Genomic DNA, 21,994 nt, shown 5'->3' with positions numbered 1-21,994 from the left:
AGGCCCGAAACGTCAGCTTTCCTGCTCCTCTGATGCTGCTTGGCCTGCTGTGTTCATCCAGCTGTACACTTTATTATCTCCTTTCATAGGCTGTCAGCATTTATTGTCCATTCCCATTTGCCCTTGTGTAGGGAGTGGTGATCCACTGTAGTACAGCAACAGTGCTGTGTGGTAAAGAGTTCCAGTGACAGAGAGGGAATGGCAATATAGTGTGTGCCTTTATAACAAAATGGGTCAACAAATTTGACAATATAATCTTTAAGTTTAGTTCACTATTACTGACCACCAGGAGGTGCAAGAGAGCAGCCCATGGTAGCTCAGACTTTTCTGCTCTGTTTGTAATAAAGCATGCAATCCCTCCATTCAACACTTTTCCACAAATGCACGTCTGGAATCAACTTCAAAATGAGAAATAATAGGTACAAAGCCAAGTCAAAACATTTCATATTAGGAATAGAACGTGTTACCTCTCTGCTTGCCATGTTAGGTACAGAAGTTACCTCCAGGCAAAGCACATTAATCTCAAAATCTAGTCCAGTATGGCCAGAAGTGTTTTTATCAAGTCACTACTGGCTTATACACTTCTGCAGCTATATACTTACTTGTAAATCTGTTCAATTTCTTCCTTCAAATTTTCATTGCACAACTTAATTTCTCTCAGGGAAAACAGACCACTTTGAGGATACAGGAAATATTTTAGGTCAGATCATTTGAGAGTTTGCAATATAGATTTATGTCATCCGACATGCAGTATATGAATTGGACAATTCATTGCATGTAAAGATTTACAAATTCAGTATGTCTGTTTAGGGAAAGGATAAATTTATATTAGTAAAACTATGGGATTTTAAAAAATTCTTTCATGGGATGTGAGCATCCCTGGCTCGACCAGCAATTATTATCCACTGAGTTGCATTTGGGAAGGTGGTGGTGAGCGTCCCTCCTGAACTGCTCAAGTCCATTTGGTGTAGCTACATCAACATTGCCGTTAAAAAGGGAATTTCAGGATTTTGACCCAATGACACTGAAGAAACAGTGATGTATTTCCAAGTCAAGATGGTGAATGGGGAACTTGCAGGTGGTAGTGTTCCATATATTTGCTACTCTTGTCCTTCTAGATGGTAGTGGTTGTGAGTTTGAAGCAGTCTTAATTATTTCAGGGATGAAAATTCCATGAATCTTTTCATTATGATGCCACAACATACAAGACAAGGAAGGTAGGTTTCATTACAAACAACTGGCATTATGATCAAGAAAAACAAGTGTCGCAATTTTTTCAGCAAGAAGGGAAAGGAAGAGAGATAGGGAGAGATTTTCAACAGCCAGGGCTAGGAAAAAAGCTATTATTTATGGTTGTTGTCTCTCAGCCGCCTAGCAATTATTCAAAACAGCAAACAACCAGACTTCTGACTGCATGATGAGTGGCCTGATATGATCAGCATGTGGGAATGAGAAAATGATAAATATTATAAATAGAGCAATAGCCAAGAAAGAAATATAAAATGGGTCAAGAAATATTATAGTATAAAATTTACAAGTATGACACTGATTTTGTTATTAACATGATGTTAAATACATGTTTTCATTTATTAAGTTAAACATGCTGCTCAATATGCTACTCAACCCACAAATCAGGAAGGTACTATGGTTTGATCTTGGTGTTAGTTGATCTTGCAATAGATGGAACCAACAACTAACCCAATGGCCTGTGTGGGAAGGCAGAAATAAAACAGAAATCGGCCAATTCACTGAGTGGTGTTTGCTGGGAAGTTATGGATGCAGATGTCAGGTGTGGCAAGAACTGGGTTTGGATATGACACTTCTCACAATTGAAAAGAAATTTCATGTTCAGCGCCTAAGCAGGATGCCAAAGGATAGCCGAGGCTTGTAAAACTACCAGAGTGTAGAACAGCCCCTCATAGGCAGGAAGGTGAAAGAAATAATGCACACTTAATTAACATGTAAAAGCCTAAAATAATATTGAAATAGCAGAAAAATGCAGCAATTTTACAGATTGCTTTATTGTAGGAGACATGCACAGCAGAAATAAAGCAGCTATTAGTCAAAACATTTGTGCTCTGTTCCTTCTCTTTTTGACTATCCCTTGACACTCGCCTAAATCCTGAACAATGACGAAAGGGCTACACACTCTAAAAGCTTGTGATTTCAAATAAACCTGTTGAACTATAACCTGGTGTCATGCGACTTCTGACTCTGAACAATTAAGTAATTATTGATTCAAACAGGGCAGGTGGAGTAGGACATTAAACTTAAATAATAAACTTTGGAAGTCACTGAAAACTAAACCAGTTATCAAACAATAAATCTCTGAACTGCACAGAACCCTCCCAAGTGGATTCTTCGTCCAATCCCAGTCTCAAACAACGAAAACACAATAAGAGATTGTCTGAAATTATTTCCAATATATCTAATGCAATTAATTAGATGCCATGCATGCTTCACATACCTACCATAAAACCATGCACTGCTGAATAAACACATTGCCCATTAGCACTACAACCCTTTTCTTCCAGATGTAATAAACCCCAACAACACCAACGCAATGTTCAACTCGAACAGGATCAATGCTCAGGTCCCCAAGTCAAAAAAGGAGACCCTCTGTACTTATACATATGGCACCCTCAACAGAATACACAATTAAGGCAGCCTTCTCAAATAGGGACAACAGATGCAACACTTAGACTTTCACCTCTTCCCTTTCCAGAAGGCTGGCAAGTTGGCCCACATACCCAGGGTCTACCTGCCTTTCTTGGTCATGGCAGTCTTTTAATTGCCACATTTTTCACATTGCTCTTTTTGTTTCCTGTTATTTTCTTGCAACATTTCACCCCATGCTGTCTTGCATAGTTATTCTTTTTGTCATTCAACAACCACCTGCATTCCACCCCATGACAGACCTCTATCTATTTTGTAGTTTTCCATTTCCTATATCTGCATTTGCTTAAAAATCATTTTGCTTTCATTTTCCAGTGTTCATGAATGTCATCAACCTAAAATATTAAACTCTACCTCCAACTTCACAGATGCTACCTGACATGCTGAACATTTTTCAGAATTTTCGATTTTTATATCATCCCTCAGACTGTACTCAAGTCTCCAGGCATGAAAGACTAATCTCTCATGCAGTGCTACAAGCAACCGGGAGAAAACAGACAAGTGGCTTACACATCACACATGCTTCCTGCCTACAGTCTCATGAAAACTCAAAAGACTTTGATTCACAGTGAACAATAATGAAGGAATGTTGGGGCAACAGTAAGAATTCCATGATTTACAGTAGTCTAAGCTGTTCTTACAATGGTACCAAATAGTACCACTTAAAATTGAAGTAGAGGTATTTTAGTCCATATACATCAGTCATAAATAGACATAATAAATACAAGATTCTTGTCTTCTGATTGGAATCCCATCTAATGTTCAATATGTGTCAAGAAAGAAGATTATATTCATTTCTAGCCATTCCTTCCTCAAAAAGGAAGTTAAATTAAGGTAATGTAATTAACTGACACCAAGTAAATACAAATACACTGACTCAACCTGAGGCAGATGCTTCCTGAATTATTCTTGATGGGAAAATATTGCATTGACTGGTTTGCTGTTTTGAACCCTGAGTTATAATTAAGGTGAATAGTAGATATTTGTTACAAAACAGATCAGAGTTAAAGTATTTACAATAAACATCGTGACAATGAGACAACCAAGCAGTTTCACTGATGCATAGTATAATGCAGCATGATTTTCTTTACTATTAATGGATTGTCAACATTCTACAAGATTATTTCTTTATGTATTTTTACATGTTTGTGGTTGAATGGATCAGGAGGCAGGGAGATGGTATTGTGCAAGGAGTGCAGAAGTTCCCAGAACTGCAAGAATTCTTTATGCAGCTCTACTGTAGGTGATAAATTCAACCAGGTTCAAGTCTAATGGAAGGTCTCAAGTTAGCTGATTTCAGCTTCAATGTCAGTGGAAAGGCAACAATTTTTCTTAGCAATTCTGCACAACAAGATTGAAGTTATTTAGCAGACACCTTACCAACAGAAATTGCAAACAAACACCGAAATGCAGCTTGACTGCCAAGTGATTAAAATCCCTCCCTGTCAGATTCTTCATAAACAGGAGTTTCAAGAAAGCTATAGGAGGTAAAAGAGGGTAACTGGTCTATAGACCACAGAATCCCTGCAGTGCGGAAACAGGCCATTTGGCCCAACAAGTCCACACCAACCCTCCAAACAGCATCCCACCCAGGCCCAATCCCCTACCGTATTCCTATAACTATGCATTTCTTGCGGTTAATCCACCAAGCCTGCACATCCCTGGACACTATGGGCAATTCAGCATGGCCAATCGTCCTAACCTCCACATCTTTGGACTGTGGGAGGAAACCGGAGCACCCAGAGGCAACCCACGCAGACATAGGGAGAATGTGCAAACTCCACACAGACAGTTGCCCCACTGCCCCTTCTCTTTCTGAAATATGTTTTTGTAAAGAATGCATGGAAACGGATGCAAATTGAAGTTCATCCTGAGCAGCTCCATAACATAGGGCACTGTCTCCATGGCTTTTGCCAGGAACACAGTCTGAACCAAACTGGAATGCCATCAAATTGGTGTTTGGTCGACCTGAAACCTTTTGATTTTACAAAGCAAGGAACCGATTCAACAATCTTGCAGAATCGCATGCGCCAAGGTCCAACATAACATTTTGGGGATCCAATGAAACTTGACAAAAATGTTTTCCATAGTATACTGAGGGGCTGGACACAACGTAATACCTCTTGGAATGAATGTTTCATGAAGTAAACTGCAAATTCTTTCCAACTGAACTAAGGAGACGAAGGTAGGTGAGGACCTGGAAACAATCATTATTACGGAAGAGGTAGTGTTGGGCAAGCTAATGGAGCTAAGGATTGATAAGTCTCCTGGCCCTGATGGAATGCATCCCAGGGTACTAAAAGAGATGGTGGGAGAAATAGCAGGTGCGCTGGCGGTAATTTTCCAAAATTCGCTGGACTCTGGGGCAGTCCCAGCAGATTAGAAAACAGCAAATGTGATGCCACTGTTTAAAAAGGGAAGTAGACAAAAGATGGGGAATTATAGACCGGTTAGCTTAACCTCTGTAGTTGGGAAGATGCTTGAGTCTATTATCAAGGAAGAAATAGCAAGGCATCTTGATAGAAATTGTCCCGTTGAGCAGACGCAGCATGGGTTCATGAAGGGCAGGTCATGCTTGACAAATCTTTTGGAATTCTATGAAGACATTACGAGCGAGGTGGACAATGGGGACCCAGTGGATGTGGTGTACCTAGATTTCCAAAAGGCCTTCGACGAGGTGCCGCACAAGAGGCTACTGCATAAGATAAGGATGCATGGCATTAAGGGTAAAGTATTAGCATGGATAGAGGATTGGTTGACTAACAGGAAGCAAAGAGTGAGGATAAATGAGTGCTATTCTAGCTGGTAGTCAGTGACTAGTGGTGTGCCTCAGGGATCGGTGTTGGGACCGCAATTATTTACAATTTATATAGATGATTTGGAGTTGGGGACCATGTGTAGGGTGTCAAAGTTTGCAGATGACACTAAGATGAGTGGCACACCAAAGTGTGCAGAGGACTGTGAAACTTTGCAGAGGAACATAGATACAGTGAGTGAATGGGCAAAGGTCTGGCAGATGGAATACAATGTAAATAAATGTGAAGTCATACATTTTAGTAGGAGTAATAGTAAAAAGGATTATTACTTGAATGGTAAAAAGTTGCAGCATGCTGCTATGCAGAGGGACCTGGGTGTCCTTGTGCATGAATCACAGAAGGTAGGTCTGCAGGTACAACAAGTAATTAGGAAGGCAAATGGAATTTTGTCCTTCATTGCTAAAGGGATTGAAATTAAAAGCAGAGAGGTTATGTTGCAGCTGTACAAGGTGCTGGTGAGGCCACACCTGGAGTACTGTGTGCAGTTTTGGTCTCCTTACTTGAGGAAGGATGATTGGCACTGGAGGGGGTGCAAAGGAGGTTCACTAGGTTGATTCCGGAGTTGAGGGGGTTGGCTTATGAGGAGAGACTGAGTAGATTGGGATTATATTCATTGGAATTCAGAAGATTGAGGGGGGATCTTATAGAAACATATAAAATTATGAAGGAAATAGATAAGATAGAAGTAGAGAGGATGTTTCCACTGGCAGGTGAAGCTAGGACAAGAGGGCATAGCCTCAAGATTAGAGGGAGCAGATTTAGGACTGAATTGAGAAGGAATTTCTTCACCCAGAGGGTTGTTAATCTATGGAATTCCTTGCCCAGTGAAGTAGTTGACGCTACTTCAGTAAATGTTTTTAAAGAAAAGGTAGATTTTTTTTGAACAATAAAGGAATTAAGGGATACGGTGAGAACGCGGGTAAGTGGATCGGAGTCCACGAAAAGATCAGCCATGATCTTATTGAATGGCGGAGCAGGCTCGAAGGGCCAGACAACCTACTCCTGCTCCTAGTTCTTATGTTCTTATGTATCTAATTGAACCAAATGAGAGACACTATCACTTTATGTATTGCCATAATTGAACTGCAATCATAAAATTTGTAAAGGTACATCACAACGAAATTAATTTTGAAACAAAAATGCAGGTTCCTGAGGCAACAAGCCAAGGATCAACCAGGTTTCCCATTCCCAATTGCTATTCAGAAATGAAAAACACACGGACCACAGACAGAAATAAAGTCAGTTTGCATTCACCATCTAGATATTTTTTAATTAACCTGCTCACATGCGCTACAACACATGTCTTGAGCAGGTAGGACTTGAACACAGGACTTATGGCCCAGTGGTAAGCGCACTGCCACAGCACTTGCATTCACCATTAAAACTTATACAAAGAATGGCTTGCACATGGTTGTGGCAGGCAATCAGTTCCTTTGGAACTGAAGTCCAGTAGGAGCAAAAGTCTTCAAAAAGATCAAGTAGTAGCTACAGTAAGGTGGGACAAGACAGCAAGGCAGATATACTCTTCTCACTTCCAAGGAAAACAACTAACTGATGAATTTTGCCCATATTTTATGTATATAAAAATTCAAGATACAGTATCATGTTCTACAAGTCCCCTAATCTTCAAATAAACAGTGTGGTCTTGCTGGCAGACAAGAATGAGAGTTATGAATCACTCGGAGATAGCAAGAACTGCAGATGCTGGAGTCAGAAACAATATCCTTCCCGACCCGAAACATCAACTTTCCTGCTCCTCTAATGCTGCCTGGCCTGCGGTGTTCCTCCAGCTCCACACTGTTGTCTTTGAGTCTGAGAGTTATGGCTGGGACAAATACAACATTTGACTCACTACAACTTCACCTGCTGTTTCATTTTCTTCCACTTTGTCATAAAGAAATCCTTACTAGCAATATTTGACAAGAAGTTTCAACACTGTAAATCCTTTCTATGTTATCTGCTTCATTAATCAAGCAGACGGGCAGTATTAGTTAAGCATGAGTATGCTTCTCACAATCTGCATGATTTCCCAATATTGTTGCAAACTAATCAACGTTCTGGATTTATTTGATCTGTTATACCTTGTTCAATGTGAAGGTTTCTTGCATTGAGTTCTGGGTCTTCACCTAAACTACCATTAATATATTTGTATATTTTTGGTATTGCTACTTCTGACCAGATGCATCTTGCCCTGCAATTAATAATTGTATTTTTAAAATTTTAAAACATTCATTTAATAAATATTCTCACTCCGTACAGGTTTATTTTCAGCACACTCTTGAATTCATGGCGTGCTTTACCTTGAGCCCAAAAACATTGTACGTATCATAATTAAGAGCAATTTCTCTATCCTGACAGTAATAGGTGTATGTAACATGCTATCATGAGGGAATAGTTGGGGTGAGTAGAATTAAAATGAATTAATGCATTCAAGAGAGAGAAAGATAATCATTATAGAGAAATAGTGGGAGGATATGTTGATGGACTTAGATAAAGAGGCACAGAGCTTGAAAAACACTGGTATAGATCTGCTAGACCAAATTTCTGTGTTATAAATACTTTGTAACACTCTAACAATCTCAGTGAACTACATACCAGCATGATAGTACCTTTGCAGACTTCAAGATACCTGCACAATCCATATTTCACCGAGTAACCATAGGTAACAGGAGCAGAAGTAGGTTATTCAGCTGTTCAAGCCCGCTCCATCACTCATTTATGATCATGGTTGATCATTCAACTATATAGCCTGTTGCCACTTTGGGCTAATGTGATTAAAGGATATGGGGCGAAGCACTATGCCCAACTTCTTCATGAAATCATACAATATAGAATCAAGGACCCTTTACAATGCAGAAAGAAGCCATTCAGCCCATTAAGTCTGCACCAACCCTCCGAAGTGCATCCCATTCACGCCCACACCTAACCCTATCCCTCAAAAAATCCACATTTACCGTGGCTAACTCATCTAACCTACATATCTCTGGACACTACAGGGCGATTTGACAGGCCAATCCACCTAATCTGTACCTCTTGGACTGTTGGAGGAAAACGGAGGACCCAGCAGAAACCTTGGCAAAAAAGGGGGAGAACATGCAAACTCCACACAGAGTTGCCCAAGGCTGGAATCAAACTCTTATCCCTGGCGTTATGTGGCAGCAGTGCCTACCACTGTGCCACATGCCGCCCTGGTGTTTTGGTTTCAAATACTTTTTGTGGTAGCGTATTCCACAGGTTCGTCACACTCTGGTGAAGAAATTTCTCATCTCAGTCTATGTGGTTTATCCTGTCTCCTTAAACTGTGACCTCTGGTTATGGTCTCCAATCACTAGGAACATCCTTCCTGCATCTATCCTGTCTAATCTTGTTAGAATTTTATAGGTTTGTAGGAGATCCTCTCTCATTCTTCTGAATTCCAGCGGATATATTCCTAACCATTCACCTCTCCTCATACATTAGTCCTGCCATCCCAGGAATCAGTCTGTAAACCTTTGTTGTACTCCCTTTATAGCAAGAACATCCTTCCTCAGGTAAGGAGGCCAGAAGTCTCACAACTTTCCAGGCATTCAAGGCACCGTATAACTGCAACAAAAGAGCCCCACTCCTGTAATCAAATCCTCTTGCTACGAAGGCCATCAAAGCATCTGAATGAAAGGTGGTCAAGATCCAGACAAAGGAAACATACCGAAAGTTCCAGCTCTATACATGTTTTTACAATCACCCTTGAGAATGATAAGCCTCAGAGATATCTTCAAAAAAAATTATCCTACTTGCTGCTTCCCTTTCCTGGAACTCAGTGTGAGCATGGGATTGGGAGAAGAGCAGGGAGACAGGAAAAGCTGTAAAAGTGATATAAAAACAATGGATTGCAAAAGCCCCACCAATTTTGAACCATTGAGACATGCACTCTCACTATATTCGAGCACCAGCACTAGACTGGATCTAGATATTGAATAGAATTGCAAATCCACGTGGACGAAACAGCGGGTGGATTAGTCAAGGAGGGGAAACATGCCCCAAAATTCAGAAATAAACAAAAACCTTTGTGAAGAAGAGTCACTGGTCTTGAAACATTAACCGTCTGACCTGCGGTTTCTCGAGCAATATCTGTTTTTGTTTGCTTCATATCTCCACAATCTGCATTCTGTGTTTCATTTTAGTGCCCAAAATTCAGAAGTTGGCAAGGGTTAGAGGTCACTGCACAGAGATTACGGGGCAGAGGATGCACCAAACCAGTCATGTAGGAAATTATGTTAGAATAAATCTTGCAATGCTCAACAAGATTACAGGTCACCTTAACTTACTGCAGTTGAAGCAAAACAATGTTAAACAATTTTAAATGAACATTACCATATTTACACTTGGAGACAACTGGGACAGCTTGTGCATTAACAGCAGAAAGTAGGTCCCCCTAAGTTCCAGAAAGGTGTTGAGAATATTGAGTTGTTAACAATAGCCTGTAAATTATCTATTTACTTCTAATATAAAACAGTCAAGAATACCTAATCAGCATTTCTGCCTGGATGCATGACTAATATGTTTGTGTTGCCAAGGAGAAGCAAGGAGAGGAAGCTATTTTTGAGATCAGGTTACAGGCCTCCATACAAATCAATGATTAAGGAGATATGGCAGTTTAACGATGCTTATAAAGAAAAACTACCTTTTTAATTATCACAGCTAGATTTGGGAGGGAGACGGTTGCTAGTAAGATCATAAAATGTGGGTGCAGAAGTACAGCATTCAATCCATTGAGTCTGCTCTGCCATTCAATGAGATAACAAGTGATCTGATAATCCTCAATTTTACCTTCCTGTCTTTTACTTAACTAAAACCCTCAATTCAAAATTAGAGAATTATAGAATCATAGAAACATGGAATCATGGAATCCCTACAGTGCGGAAAATGGCTGTTTGTCCTATTGAGTCTGCACTGACCCTCCACAGAGCATCCCATCCAAACCCAGCTCCCCCCAGTCTATCCCCATAACCCCTGCATTTACCATGACTAATGTACATGAGCTTACATAGCTCTGGACAGTACGGGACAAGTGAGCATGGCCAATCCACTTAACCTGCACATCTTTGTACTGTGGGAGGAAACTGGAGAACCCAGCAGAAACCCATGCAGACATGCAAAGAATGTCTGTGTGGAGTTTGGATTTAGATTTTAGATTTTATTGTCACGTGTACTCAAGTACAGATGTACAGGAGTAGAGTGAAAAGCATAACATGTCGCCACACAGGGCCCCATCTTAGGTACCAAGGTACTCAGGTACAAAAAAAACTTAGGTACAAGTACTGAGAGAAACAAGAGTTAAAAAGTTAAGCATTTTTGAGTAGATTTGTAGCTCGGGTTGTGGATGTTGTGGTTGGTTGGCTCACCAAGTTGGTTTGTTGTTCCGCAGACGTTTCATTACCCTGCTAGGTAACATCATCAGTGCAGCATCCCATGAAGTGCTGCTGTGTTTTCCTGCCTGTTATTTAAACTCTGGTGTCCGTTGTGCTGGGTTATCTCACTTCCGGTTTCCCTTCGCAGTGGAGTATACATAGGGTCTAGATCTATGTGTTTGTTGATGGACTTCTTAGTGGAGCCTGGTTCCTAGAAGCTTGGTTCTCCACTAAGAAGTCCATCAACAGACACATAGATCTAGACCCTATATATACTCCACTGCGAAGGAAAATCGGAAGTGAAGTAACCCAGCTCAACAGACACTAGAGTTTAAATAGCAGGTGGGAAAACACAACAGCGCTTCATCAGAGGCTGCACTGATGATGTTACCCAGCAGGGTAACGAAACGTCTGCGGAACAGCAAACCAGCTCGGCGAGCCAACCAACCACAACAAAGTTAAGCATTACTTCATAGATTAGTAGACAAATAAAGAAACCAGTAATAGTTTACATCAAAGTCTTTCATAGTTTAAACTACGTAAATAAAGGAATAAAATTGAACCTGGGTCCCTGGTACAGTGAAGCAGCAGTGCTAACCACTGAGCCACTGTGCCACCTAAGTTCCTAACTGATTAGAAGTCTGACTATCTCTGCCTAGAACATACTTCTTATCCTACCTCAACAGCCTTCTGTGATAAAGAATTCCACAGATTCACTCCCCTCAGAAAAAAAAATCCTCCTTATCTTGGTTTTAAAAAGGCGACTCCTTACGCTGAGATTATGCCCTCTGGTCCTAGACATCTGCCCTGTCAAGTCCCATAAGAATCTTAAACAAATACTGAGAATTCTGGAGAAACTCAACACATCTGGGAGCATCTGTGGAGAGATAAACATAGTTAACGTTGAGTTTGGTATGAAATCTTCAGTTCTGAAAGAATTGTTTACAGTCTGTAGCTGCTCCATCTTTACAGAATTCTGGTAGATTAACTGTTAAAGAGTTTCAAGGTTATCTTTAGAAAAGCCTCTAACTAGATCTCTCAATGGTTTTGTAAGGATTCTCTCCATTTCAAAACCCACCTCCACAGCAACATGAATCACACGGGTCTCGTATCCAGGCAGAATATCAAGACAACAGCTCTCTTTTATCTTGGAAGTAAATGGATATCTTAAAGCATAACAGTTTTCCCCTTTTCAAAGCATTCCTGGGACTTTGGAGACCAACAGCCCAACCAGTGTAAACATAGATGATGTTGCCATTATCTCCAAGTGTAAACATATTACAGCTCCTTCCCAGTAAAACAGCTCGAGATTTCCTTTAATTCCGTAACCCAAACATGTTGTAAGAGAGACTCGAGGACAGGTCACATGGCCTGTTTTGCTTTTATCAGCACCAAAATACAGCAATTTCATAAAACTTCTATTTGTAACAAAAATGCAAAGACCACTGGAGTTTTCTTAAGTGGCCAGTATAAATGTAGCTTGATAACATAAGTATTTTATTCCCACTACCTTCTTATTGCAAGCCTCAAAAGATTTTGGCTAGGTAGCAAATGAGCAACAAATTTAATTCATTAATGAGATATGGGTGTCACTGGCTGGCTAGCACTTCTTGCCTGTCCCTAGTTGCCCTCCAAAAGGTGGTGGTGAGCTGCCTTCTTCAACTGCTGCAATCTACCTGCTGTGAGTTAACCTACGTTGCCCTTAGGGATGGAATTCCATGATTTTGATCCAATGACAGTGAAGGAATAGTGATATATTTCCAAGTTAGGGTGGTGAGTGGCTTGGGGGAGGGGAGTGGGAAAACTTGCTGGTGGTGGTGTCCTTATTCTTCTAGATGGAAGTGGTCATGAGTTTGGAAGGTGCCGTCTGAGGGTCTTTGGTGAATATCTGCAGTACATGCTGGAGATAGTACACATTGCAGCTACTGACGGTCAGTGGTGGAAGGGAAGAATGCAAATCGATGTTGTGCCAACTGAGCAGGCTGCTTTGTGTCCTGGATGGTGTCAGGCTTCTTAAGTGTTGTTGGAGCTGCACCTATCCAGGCAAGTGGGGAGTATTCCATCACACTCCTGACTTGTGCCATATAGATGAAGGTCAGGCTGTGGGCAGCCGGGAGGTGAGTTACTCGCCACAGTATACCTAGCCACTGACCTGCTCTTGTAGCTGCTGTGCTTATGTGGCAGGTCCAATTCAGATTCTGGTCAATGAAAACCCCAAGAATGTTGATAGTGGGGGATTATGTGATGGTAATACCATTGAATATCAAGGGATGGTGTTTATACAGTCATAGAGTTGTACAACATGGAAACAGACCCTTCGGCCCAACTCGTCCATGTCAACCAGATAACCTAAATTAATCTGGTCCCAGCACTTGGCCTGTGTCCCTCTAAACCCTTTCTATTCATTTACGCACCTGGGCGCCTTTTAAATGTTGTAATTGTTCCAGCCTCCACCACCTCCTTTGGCAGCTTATTCCAAACACGCACTACTCTGTGTCAAAAAAGTTGCCCCTTAGATACTTTTTAAATCTTACGCCTCTCACTTAAATGTGTGCCCTCTAGTTTTGGACTCCCCTACCTGGGGAAACGACCTTGGCTATTCACCCTATCCATGCCCCTGATGATTTTATAAGCTTTTATTCCTCAGCCCTGATGATCCAGGGAAAATAATCCCAGCCTTTTCAACCCTTAGCACTGCTCCCTCACAGCACCAGGAACCCAGGCTTGATTCCACTCTTGGGCGACTGTGCAAACTCCATACAGACATTCTCCCCGTGTCTGCGTGGGTTTCCTCCCACTGTCCACAGATGTGCAAGCGAGCTGGACTGGCCATGCTAAATTGCCCATAGGGTTCAAGGAATGTGTAGATTAGGTGGGTTATAGGGGGATGAGTCTGGGTGGGATGCTCTGGAGGGTCATTGTGGACTTGTTGGGCCTGTTTCCACACTGTAGGGATTCTATGATTCTATGATCACTCTCCTGATATTTAGCTCAAAGCCTCCAACCCTGGCAACATCCTTGTAAATCTTTTCTGCACCCTTTCAAATTTAACAACATCTTTCCTATAGCAGGGAGACCAGAATTGAACGCAGTATTCCAAACATGGCCTAAGCAATGTCCTGTACAGCCACAACATGAACTCCCAACTCCTATACTCAATGCACTGACCAATAAAGGCAAGCATACTAAACAAATTCTTCACTACCCTGTCTACCTTCAACTCTACTTTCAAGGAACTATGAACCTACAGCCCAAGGTCTCTTTGATCGGTCATATTGTTTCTTATTGGTGATGGCCAGAGCCTGGCATTTGTGTGTCGTGAATGCTACTTGCTACTTGTCAGCTCAAGCCTGGTTATTGTCCAGATCTTGTTGCTTTTGAACATGGACTGCTTCAGTATCTGAGGAGTCACGAATGGTGCCGAATGAGGTTGTTGACTTGCTCACCGAGCTGGTTTGTTCTCGTTCAGATGTTTCATCACCATGCTAGGTGACATCATCAGTGGAGCCTCCAAAGAAGTGATGGTATTCTACTGTGCTTGGAGTTTATACTGTTTGGTCCATTATGGTGAGTACTGTCATTTCTGTATGGGTTTGTATATGGGGTCCAATTCTGTATGTTTGTTGATTGCATTATGAGTGGAGAATCATGCCTCTAGGAATTCCCGTGCATGTCTGTGTTTGGCTTGGGCTACTATGGTTACCTTGTCCCAGTTAAACTGATGGCCTTCATTGTCTGAGTGTACAGATATTAAGGAAAGTTCGTCGTGTCGTTTTGCTGCTAACTAATGTTCGTGTATTATGATGACCAGTTTCCTTCCTGTCTGTCCGATGTAATGTTTGTGGCAGTCGTTGCATGGTATTTTATAAACCACGTTGGCTCTGCATGTTATGGGACTGGGGTCTTTAATCCTGGTGAGTATTTGTCGTGGAGTGACTGTGGGCTTGTGTACTACCATGATTCCTAGTGGTGCTGAACATTGCGCAATCATTGGTGAACTGCCTCAATTCTGACCTTATGATCAGAGAGGGTCATTAATGAAGCAGCTGAAGATGGTTAGGCCGAGGACACTACCCTGATAAACTCCTGCAGAGATGTCCCAGAGCTGAGACGACAGACCTCCAACATCTTCGAGCATCTTATGTGCCAGGCATGACTCCAACCAGCAGATATTTTGCCCCCGAGACAAATTGATTCCAGTTTTGCTAGGGCTCCTTGTTGAGACACTTGGTCAAATGCAGCCTTGATTTCAAGGGCTGTCACTCTCACCTCACCTCTGGAATTTAGCTCTTTTGTCCATGTTTGAACCAAGGCTGTAATGAGGTCAGGAGCTGAGTGGCCCTGGTGGCCCAAACTGGGCGTCACTGAGCAGGTTATTGCTGGGCAGGTGCTGCTTGATAGCACTGTTGATGACACCTTCCATCACTTTACTGATGACCGAGAGTAGACTGATGAAGCAGTAATTGGCTGGGTTGGATCCGTCCTGCTTTTAATGTACAGGATATACCCGGGCAATTTTCCACATTGTTGGGTAGATGTCAGCGTCATAATTGTATTTGAAGAGCCTGCACAGAGGAGCAGCAAATTCTGCAGCACAAGCCTTCAGTACTATTGCCAGAAAGTTGTTAGGGCCCGTACCATTTGCACTATCCAGTGCACCCGTTTCTTGATATCACGTGAATCGAAATTGGTATCTGCAATGGGAATGGCCACGCTCTATCATCCACTCGGCATTTCTGGCTGAAGATTGTTGTGAATGCTTCAGCCTTAACTTTTGCATTGTTGTGTTGAGGTCTTCAATCATTGAGGATGGGGTTATTTGTGGAGCCTCCTCCTCCTGTCAGTTGTTTAATTGTCCACCACCATTCCCAACTGGATGTGGCCAGACTGCAGAGCTTAGACCTGATTAAACAAGTATGGCAAGACTGCCTTTACTGTTCATTCCTAATTGCCCCAAGGTGACGATGGTGGACTTTCTCCTTGATCCCTTGAAGTGATGGCACTGAGCGATAGCATCCTATCAGAGAAAGAGCTATCCACAAATACTACTGTATGTAGTTCACATATGCCTCAAGCCTTAATCATGAAACCTGTGAAGCTCCAGTAGCTTAACTACTGTTGGAATTCAATGACTTTTCATCTGAATTATGAGCATTTTCTGTTTTTATTTCATTGTTTTAATATCACCGATCAGAAATCTTTTAAAAAAAACTATTCTCAATTTACCTTCCTCAATGGCAGAGAAACCAAACCAAAAGTTTATAAACCAAGATATTTTAGTATTTAGTACCTTCAGTACACAAACATCAGTTCAAACCTTTACATATGCCAAAGCAGCTAAAAGTACAAAACTAATTGGCCCAAGATAACAAAAATAATTTAGATACTCTTGATGTTTGTTTTGGTAAACTATTTTAAAGACATTCTGACCTACCAGTTTCTTTGCACAAATCTGCTGCCTTACAAAAGCTTAACTATCCTTTCAGTTTCCTAAAATGGTAATGCTGTTAACTTCTTTTTTTTGGTATGCTTCATATTTCAACAGGGATAATTCTGTAACTTACACAAACATAATACTAAAGATCAAAAAAAATACATACCGCATGACCAAAGAGTTCCAGATATCCTACAACGAATCAAATGAGACTGTGGTAACAGAGAAGGACACTGATCTGGTGAGCAATCTCTTGTAAACGTTCTGGCTTTCACTGGCAGCGGAATTGAATTTAAGAGCCGTGAGGTGATGCTGTAGCTCTATAAAAACCCCGGTTAGACCATATTTGGAATATTGTGTTCAGTTCTAGTCACCTCATTATAGGAAAGATGTGGAAGCTTTAGAGAGGATGCAGAGATTTACCAGGATGCTGCCTGGACTGGAGGGCAGGTCTTATGAGGAAAGGCTGAGGGAGCTAGGGCTTTTCTCATTGGAGCGAAGAAGGATGAGAAGTGACTTGATAGAGGTGTACAAGATGATGAGACGCATACAGAGAGTGGATAGCCAGAGACTTTTTCCCAGGACGGAAACGACTATTACGAGGGGGCATAAATTTAAGGTGATTGGAGGATGGTATAGGGGAGATGACAGAGGTAGGTTCTTTTCACAGAGAGTGGAGGGTGTGTGGAATGTGCTGCCAGCAGTGGTAGTGCAGTCAGATACTTTAGAGACTTTTATGCGACTCTTGGATAGGCACATGGAGAATAGTAAAATGTAGGGTATGCAGGGTAGATTGATCTTAGTAGGATAATAGGTCGGCACAACATCGTGGGCTGAAGGGCCTGTACTGTGCTGTATTGTTCTGTGTTCTATGTTCATTTCAAGTCCTGAAGAGCTTGATCCCAAAGGCAGGTTTTCATAGAATCCCTTACTACAATGAAAAGCCGCAACGGTGTAAATTGACATCTTTTTCTCAGTAGCAGGACAGTGCAATTGTACCTTCAGCATTTCTTCTCAGAGCAGTATGCGAAGAAAAAGAATGGCAAAAGTGAAATCAAAACAAAAGTAAGTGTAAGAGAATAATTGAATACAAAGCCAAAGACTAACCTTAGAAAATGGAACGGAGGAAGAACACGAATAACAAGAAACAAATGTTAGATGAAAGTAAAATACTGAAGATGCTGGAAATCTCAAATAAGAACAAAAAGTGCTGGAGAAACTCAGCAGGTCTGGCAGCAACTGTGTAGACAGAAACAGAGTTAATGTTTTGAGTCCAAAGACTCTTCTTTGGAAGGGTGCTCTGAATGTTAAATTGACACTTTTCCAACAAAAAGTAATTAGTACACTGCTTCACTACATCACTATTTCAGATTACAAATGATTGGATAAATTATTTGAAGAAGAAAATGAAGAACACCCAGAAAAACATGACTGAATAGCCTATCTGATGATCTAACAGTCAATGCACAAAATGGAAACCTCAAATGTATAAGCTTGTCAAATGGTTTGGTAATGTGGACTGGGAAGTGAAAATTTATGTAAAATTGTGTTTTACACTCAAATTCTGAGCTCTCCACACATACCAGACCACACTCCAATCGAAAAAAATAAGATTTAAGGTATCCTGACACTAAATGTTATAATTTTAGTTAAGCTTTATCGATATTACAGCTGCCTTTTGAATATTTTACCATATTGTGTATAGCAATTACTAAAGTTACAATAAATAGGTTTTTCTCCATAAAGTAAATGACTTACCATAACCTTCTGGGAGATCTGGTGGGAGGTGCAAATGTGTCCGACTCATATAGTTTCTGTGTCTTTGTGACCTCACTCTCCTCTCTGCCATCCGTGGGTCAGGGGTTTGTCCACATGAAGCACCATTAGCTGGTGTAATTGGCGTATTCTCATCCACAATGCAACTCAGTGGCCTGCCAGGACTAGCATATTCAGAGGCTGGCCTGTGACCAAGTAGAGTGTCATAAGAAAGTGCCATCAATGAAATCCTCATCCAATAATTTCAATTAATTTCTTCAAATCCCTCCTCCCCCAACATATTCCAATTAGTCCCATCCTGCTTTCATTACTAAAAAAAAACTGTTCAAAGTGGTTCTCATTAATCTCTGAAGCTACAAGCATGGCAGACTCCAATTAGTGAAAAAATCCATCATTTGCACCTAGTTTCAGAGAAATGCCTCAATAACCTAAACTGTTCCCTACTCTTCAACATGCCATTTGCAAATTCCTTTGCCTTGTTTGCAAGTACCTCTATGCCTAGCCTCACATTACTTCTGTAACCTACTTGACCTTCCAGACAATCCTCTGACTCTGGTCAATGTTCTTTGCCTATTCAATTCTCCTTGGAGCGGTGAACTTTCATTCACTGTGTTCTGTATTCTGGAACTCATACCCTAAACATGCGTTCCTCCTCATCTTTAAGCCTCCACCTAACTTGCTTTCCAAGATACCATTTATCAAACTCTTCTCCCACTGCTTGATCTATACGCTCCAATGTGAGTGAAGCAACATAGACAGTTTTCTAAATCTATACTGTAGCTTTTAATACAGTGTTGTTAATCGCACTTTAAAGCATTTTGTTTTAAGCAATGGATTAATAGCGTTCATTGTTTTGAGCTCTGTATCTCAGTCATGATGACCACAGAGGCAAAATATGAAAGTATAAGCAACTGAGAGATTTCAGAGAGGTCAAAGAAATACAAGTTAAAGAGCATCAACTTTGGTTGCTATAGTTCATCTTCTAGCAGCCAATTGCACAGCAGCATTGATAAGCCACCTGCATTCTGGCTGTGCCAAGACCTCATCCTTAGTGTTCTCCCTTTTCCTCATCTCTTCACAATGCTGATTATTGTTATGGCAGTTTCATAGCCACTGAAATGCTCTTTGGCACCTTGACAAATGGTCAATCTTGATTGGAGTCTACAAGTAAAAATCACATGATATTTGAACTGTTGACAGTATCAGACTAGTTGGATCTAGCTATCATCTGAAATCCACACATATGCACTTGCCAGAAGTCATTGTTTGTGGCTAGGGTATTGATTTACAGAATGCTCACTGCCATGACACCTAAAATCCACCAACTGAGTGCCGAATAGGAACGTTAGGGGACCTTGTGGCTGAAAACCACATTCAAGGTGCAAGTATCCTCTGTCAGGAAAGCTAGCGAAAGAACATTGTTGAAATAAGATAAATACCCAATTACCACTAACTCATTTTAGTATAATATTTATAACTTACAGATTGAAACAAAGACTATTTTTATGCAGGAATGATTAACATTTCAATCAGCTGAAACTCTCAGACACGCCCCTCACCCAGTCATTAAGGAAGCAACTGAAATAGAAAGACTGGCTTATGTGCTCACATGACTCATATCCGTCATGTTGTACTGCAGGAAGGAGTCAGATATGGTGGAATTTATGAAGGAGACTGTGGTCTCAGTGTCTGGTGATGTCATGGTTTCTTCACTTATCTGGGATTTTTTTAAAAACACATTATATCGGACAACATAACTTTTGTTGCTAAATCTACGCATGTAATGCAGTGATAACAAATACATTAATTTTGACTCTTAAAAGGGATTTGAAGAACGGTTTGCATTTCCACTCTTAAAACAGTGTTAAGCACCACTACCCAACGATTCCCAATTCTTCTCTGCTCAATAGTTCACAGCAACAAAGTGTATCTGCCACAAAATTCCAGCCATAATAAACAATTCATAAACTGTATTTTGAGAGGTGAGGAGAAAGGGGAGGAACCTAATAAACGTGTATTTTATTGACTTCAGACAATACAAAGATCAAGTAAGTAATACTAAAAATTGAAGCTAATTATTATAGAGACACAGACATAATTTTGTAACCTGAATTATTATAAACATTTTTCTGTGTTTAAAAGATCATATTTAATGTGCACATTTTTTAATGGAAAATTGAGTTCAAAAATTCTCCAACTAACTCCATTACTAGTCATCAAGTGTTCCACCCACAAACTAACAAATTCAGGTTCAACTTCAAGTCAGCAGTGGGATAATTAATCTCTGTCAAACACAAATATTCTGGACTAAGTTGAGTTCTGAGTTTTTGAAAAAGAAAATCATCTGGAATCCCAGTCTTAACCTACTGCATAGAAAACCCTGCTCAAAAGCAGAGGCACAATACAATTTTAAGTCTCAAATGGCCTTAACTAAGGTGACACTTTTCCCTCCCAAGCTGAAGACTGACTAGATACGGAGAAAAAGAACGAGTGACTCAAGCAGCCTGTGGGGTCAAACTTAACCAAAGTCAATATTTTCATGGAAGGGGAAAGCAAAAAAATTGGAACAAAAATGTGGTCAGATGTTCTTTATTGTGGTTTGATGAAATGGAGAGCCTCACTAGTCCAATTCACAGGGTAGTTAGAATGCAACCGTGTTGGTGTCTGAATGGAGGTATATAAATTGGTCAGGGCAGGAAAGGACAAATGAAAGGAAACCTAGTTCCTATTTGTATAGAAATCCAACTGCTTCATAGTCAATTTTATCGGTACCAGGGTTTTATTTTCAGATTACAAACTCTCCAACTGCTATCAGAACAAATCAGTTATTAGATCAGGATTATTTGTATCATTGCCACTACACTCATCCTGGTGATGTATGCTGAGTAGCATTTTAATATTTCAAAAGGCTATATTTTAATAAAAATTTAAAGATTGTTTCCGAGAAAATAAATTAAAATTAAAGGTCATCTATTTAAAACCAAGATAAGGCAACATTCTTTTCTCACAGGAGGTCAAGTGTCTTGGCAACTGCTTGCACTGCTTTTTTGGGAGAGAGTCTTTGAACATTTTTAAAGACAGAGGTACAAAGATTCCTGGTAAGCCAAGGGGTGAAAGAGTTTAGGGATAGGTGGGAATGTTGATTTGAATTTACAATCAGATTATACATGATCTTATAAAATAGGAGAGTAGACTCAAAGGGCCAAATGGCCTACTCCTTGTTTATAAGAGTCCAATAGATTGGCACAGTTTTCTCTGCTAATCTCAATCAGTCTGCTTACTCATTAGTAGCTAGTTAAAAAGTCTTCTATCTTTTGAGAATCTCAAAATTAAACTTCTGGACAAAGCATTTAGCCAGTTGAACACAAACTTTGTGTAATCTCCAAATAAAGGATGGATGCCAGGGTGAGCAGAAACAGTCCAAGTAAGGATTTCAAAGTAAAATGGAGATAAGAGTAGACTCAAAAATATAGATGGTCTCTGCCAGTTTAGGTGAATGTAAATTGCCAAATGTAACTATTCATAGAATAAGGAAATATCCTACACCAACAAAACAGATTACCTAGCTGCACAGGCAAGCAGCACCAACTCAAAATGAAATGTCAGATTTTGTGTTTTAGCTGTAAAAGAATATTACTATAATAAAGCTGCTCCTGATATCCATTTTAACCCTATCACTACAATTATGCTATGTTCCAAATGCATGGTGGGACCCCACAAATTTATGAATGCAGAGACACTAGACACATAAGTAAGTCACTAGGAAGCAAAATGCAATAGCATAAACTACATTGATTATTGTTCATTTGTTGTCCTTAATGAAGGACATTACATTACATTACAGAACACTGGACAGTGCTTTCCATAGATTAATCATTTACCCATTACATTCAAACCACTTTGTC

General features: G+C 40.5%; 1 protein-coding gene across 1 annotated transcript in view; it reads right to left on the bottom strand.

The window, feature by feature from the left end:
- Positions 1-21,994, bottom strand: part of LOC125485896 (importin subunit alpha-1-like) — a 49,145-nt gene that overhangs the window by 5,797 nt on the left and 21,354 nt on the right. The window contains exons 6-7 of the mRNA XM_048611084.1: positions 18,072-18,274; positions 16,480-16,505 (exon numbers count right to left, since the gene is read on the bottom strand). Of these exons, the coding sequence (XP_048467041.1) occupies positions 16,480-16,505; positions 18,072-18,274 (229 nt within the window). The remainder of the gene's footprint in view (positions 1-16,479; positions 16,506-18,071; positions 18,275-21,994) is intronic.

This window comes from Rhincodon typus, chromosome 23, assembly GCF_021869965.1.
Source record: "Rhincodon typus isolate 14 chromosome 23, sRhiTyp1.1, whole genome shotgun sequence".
NCBI lineage: Eukaryota > Metazoa > Chordata > Chondrichthyes > Orectolobiformes > Rhincodontidae > Rhincodon > Rhincodon typus.
This window is presented reverse-complemented; position numbering and strand designations above follow the sequence as displayed.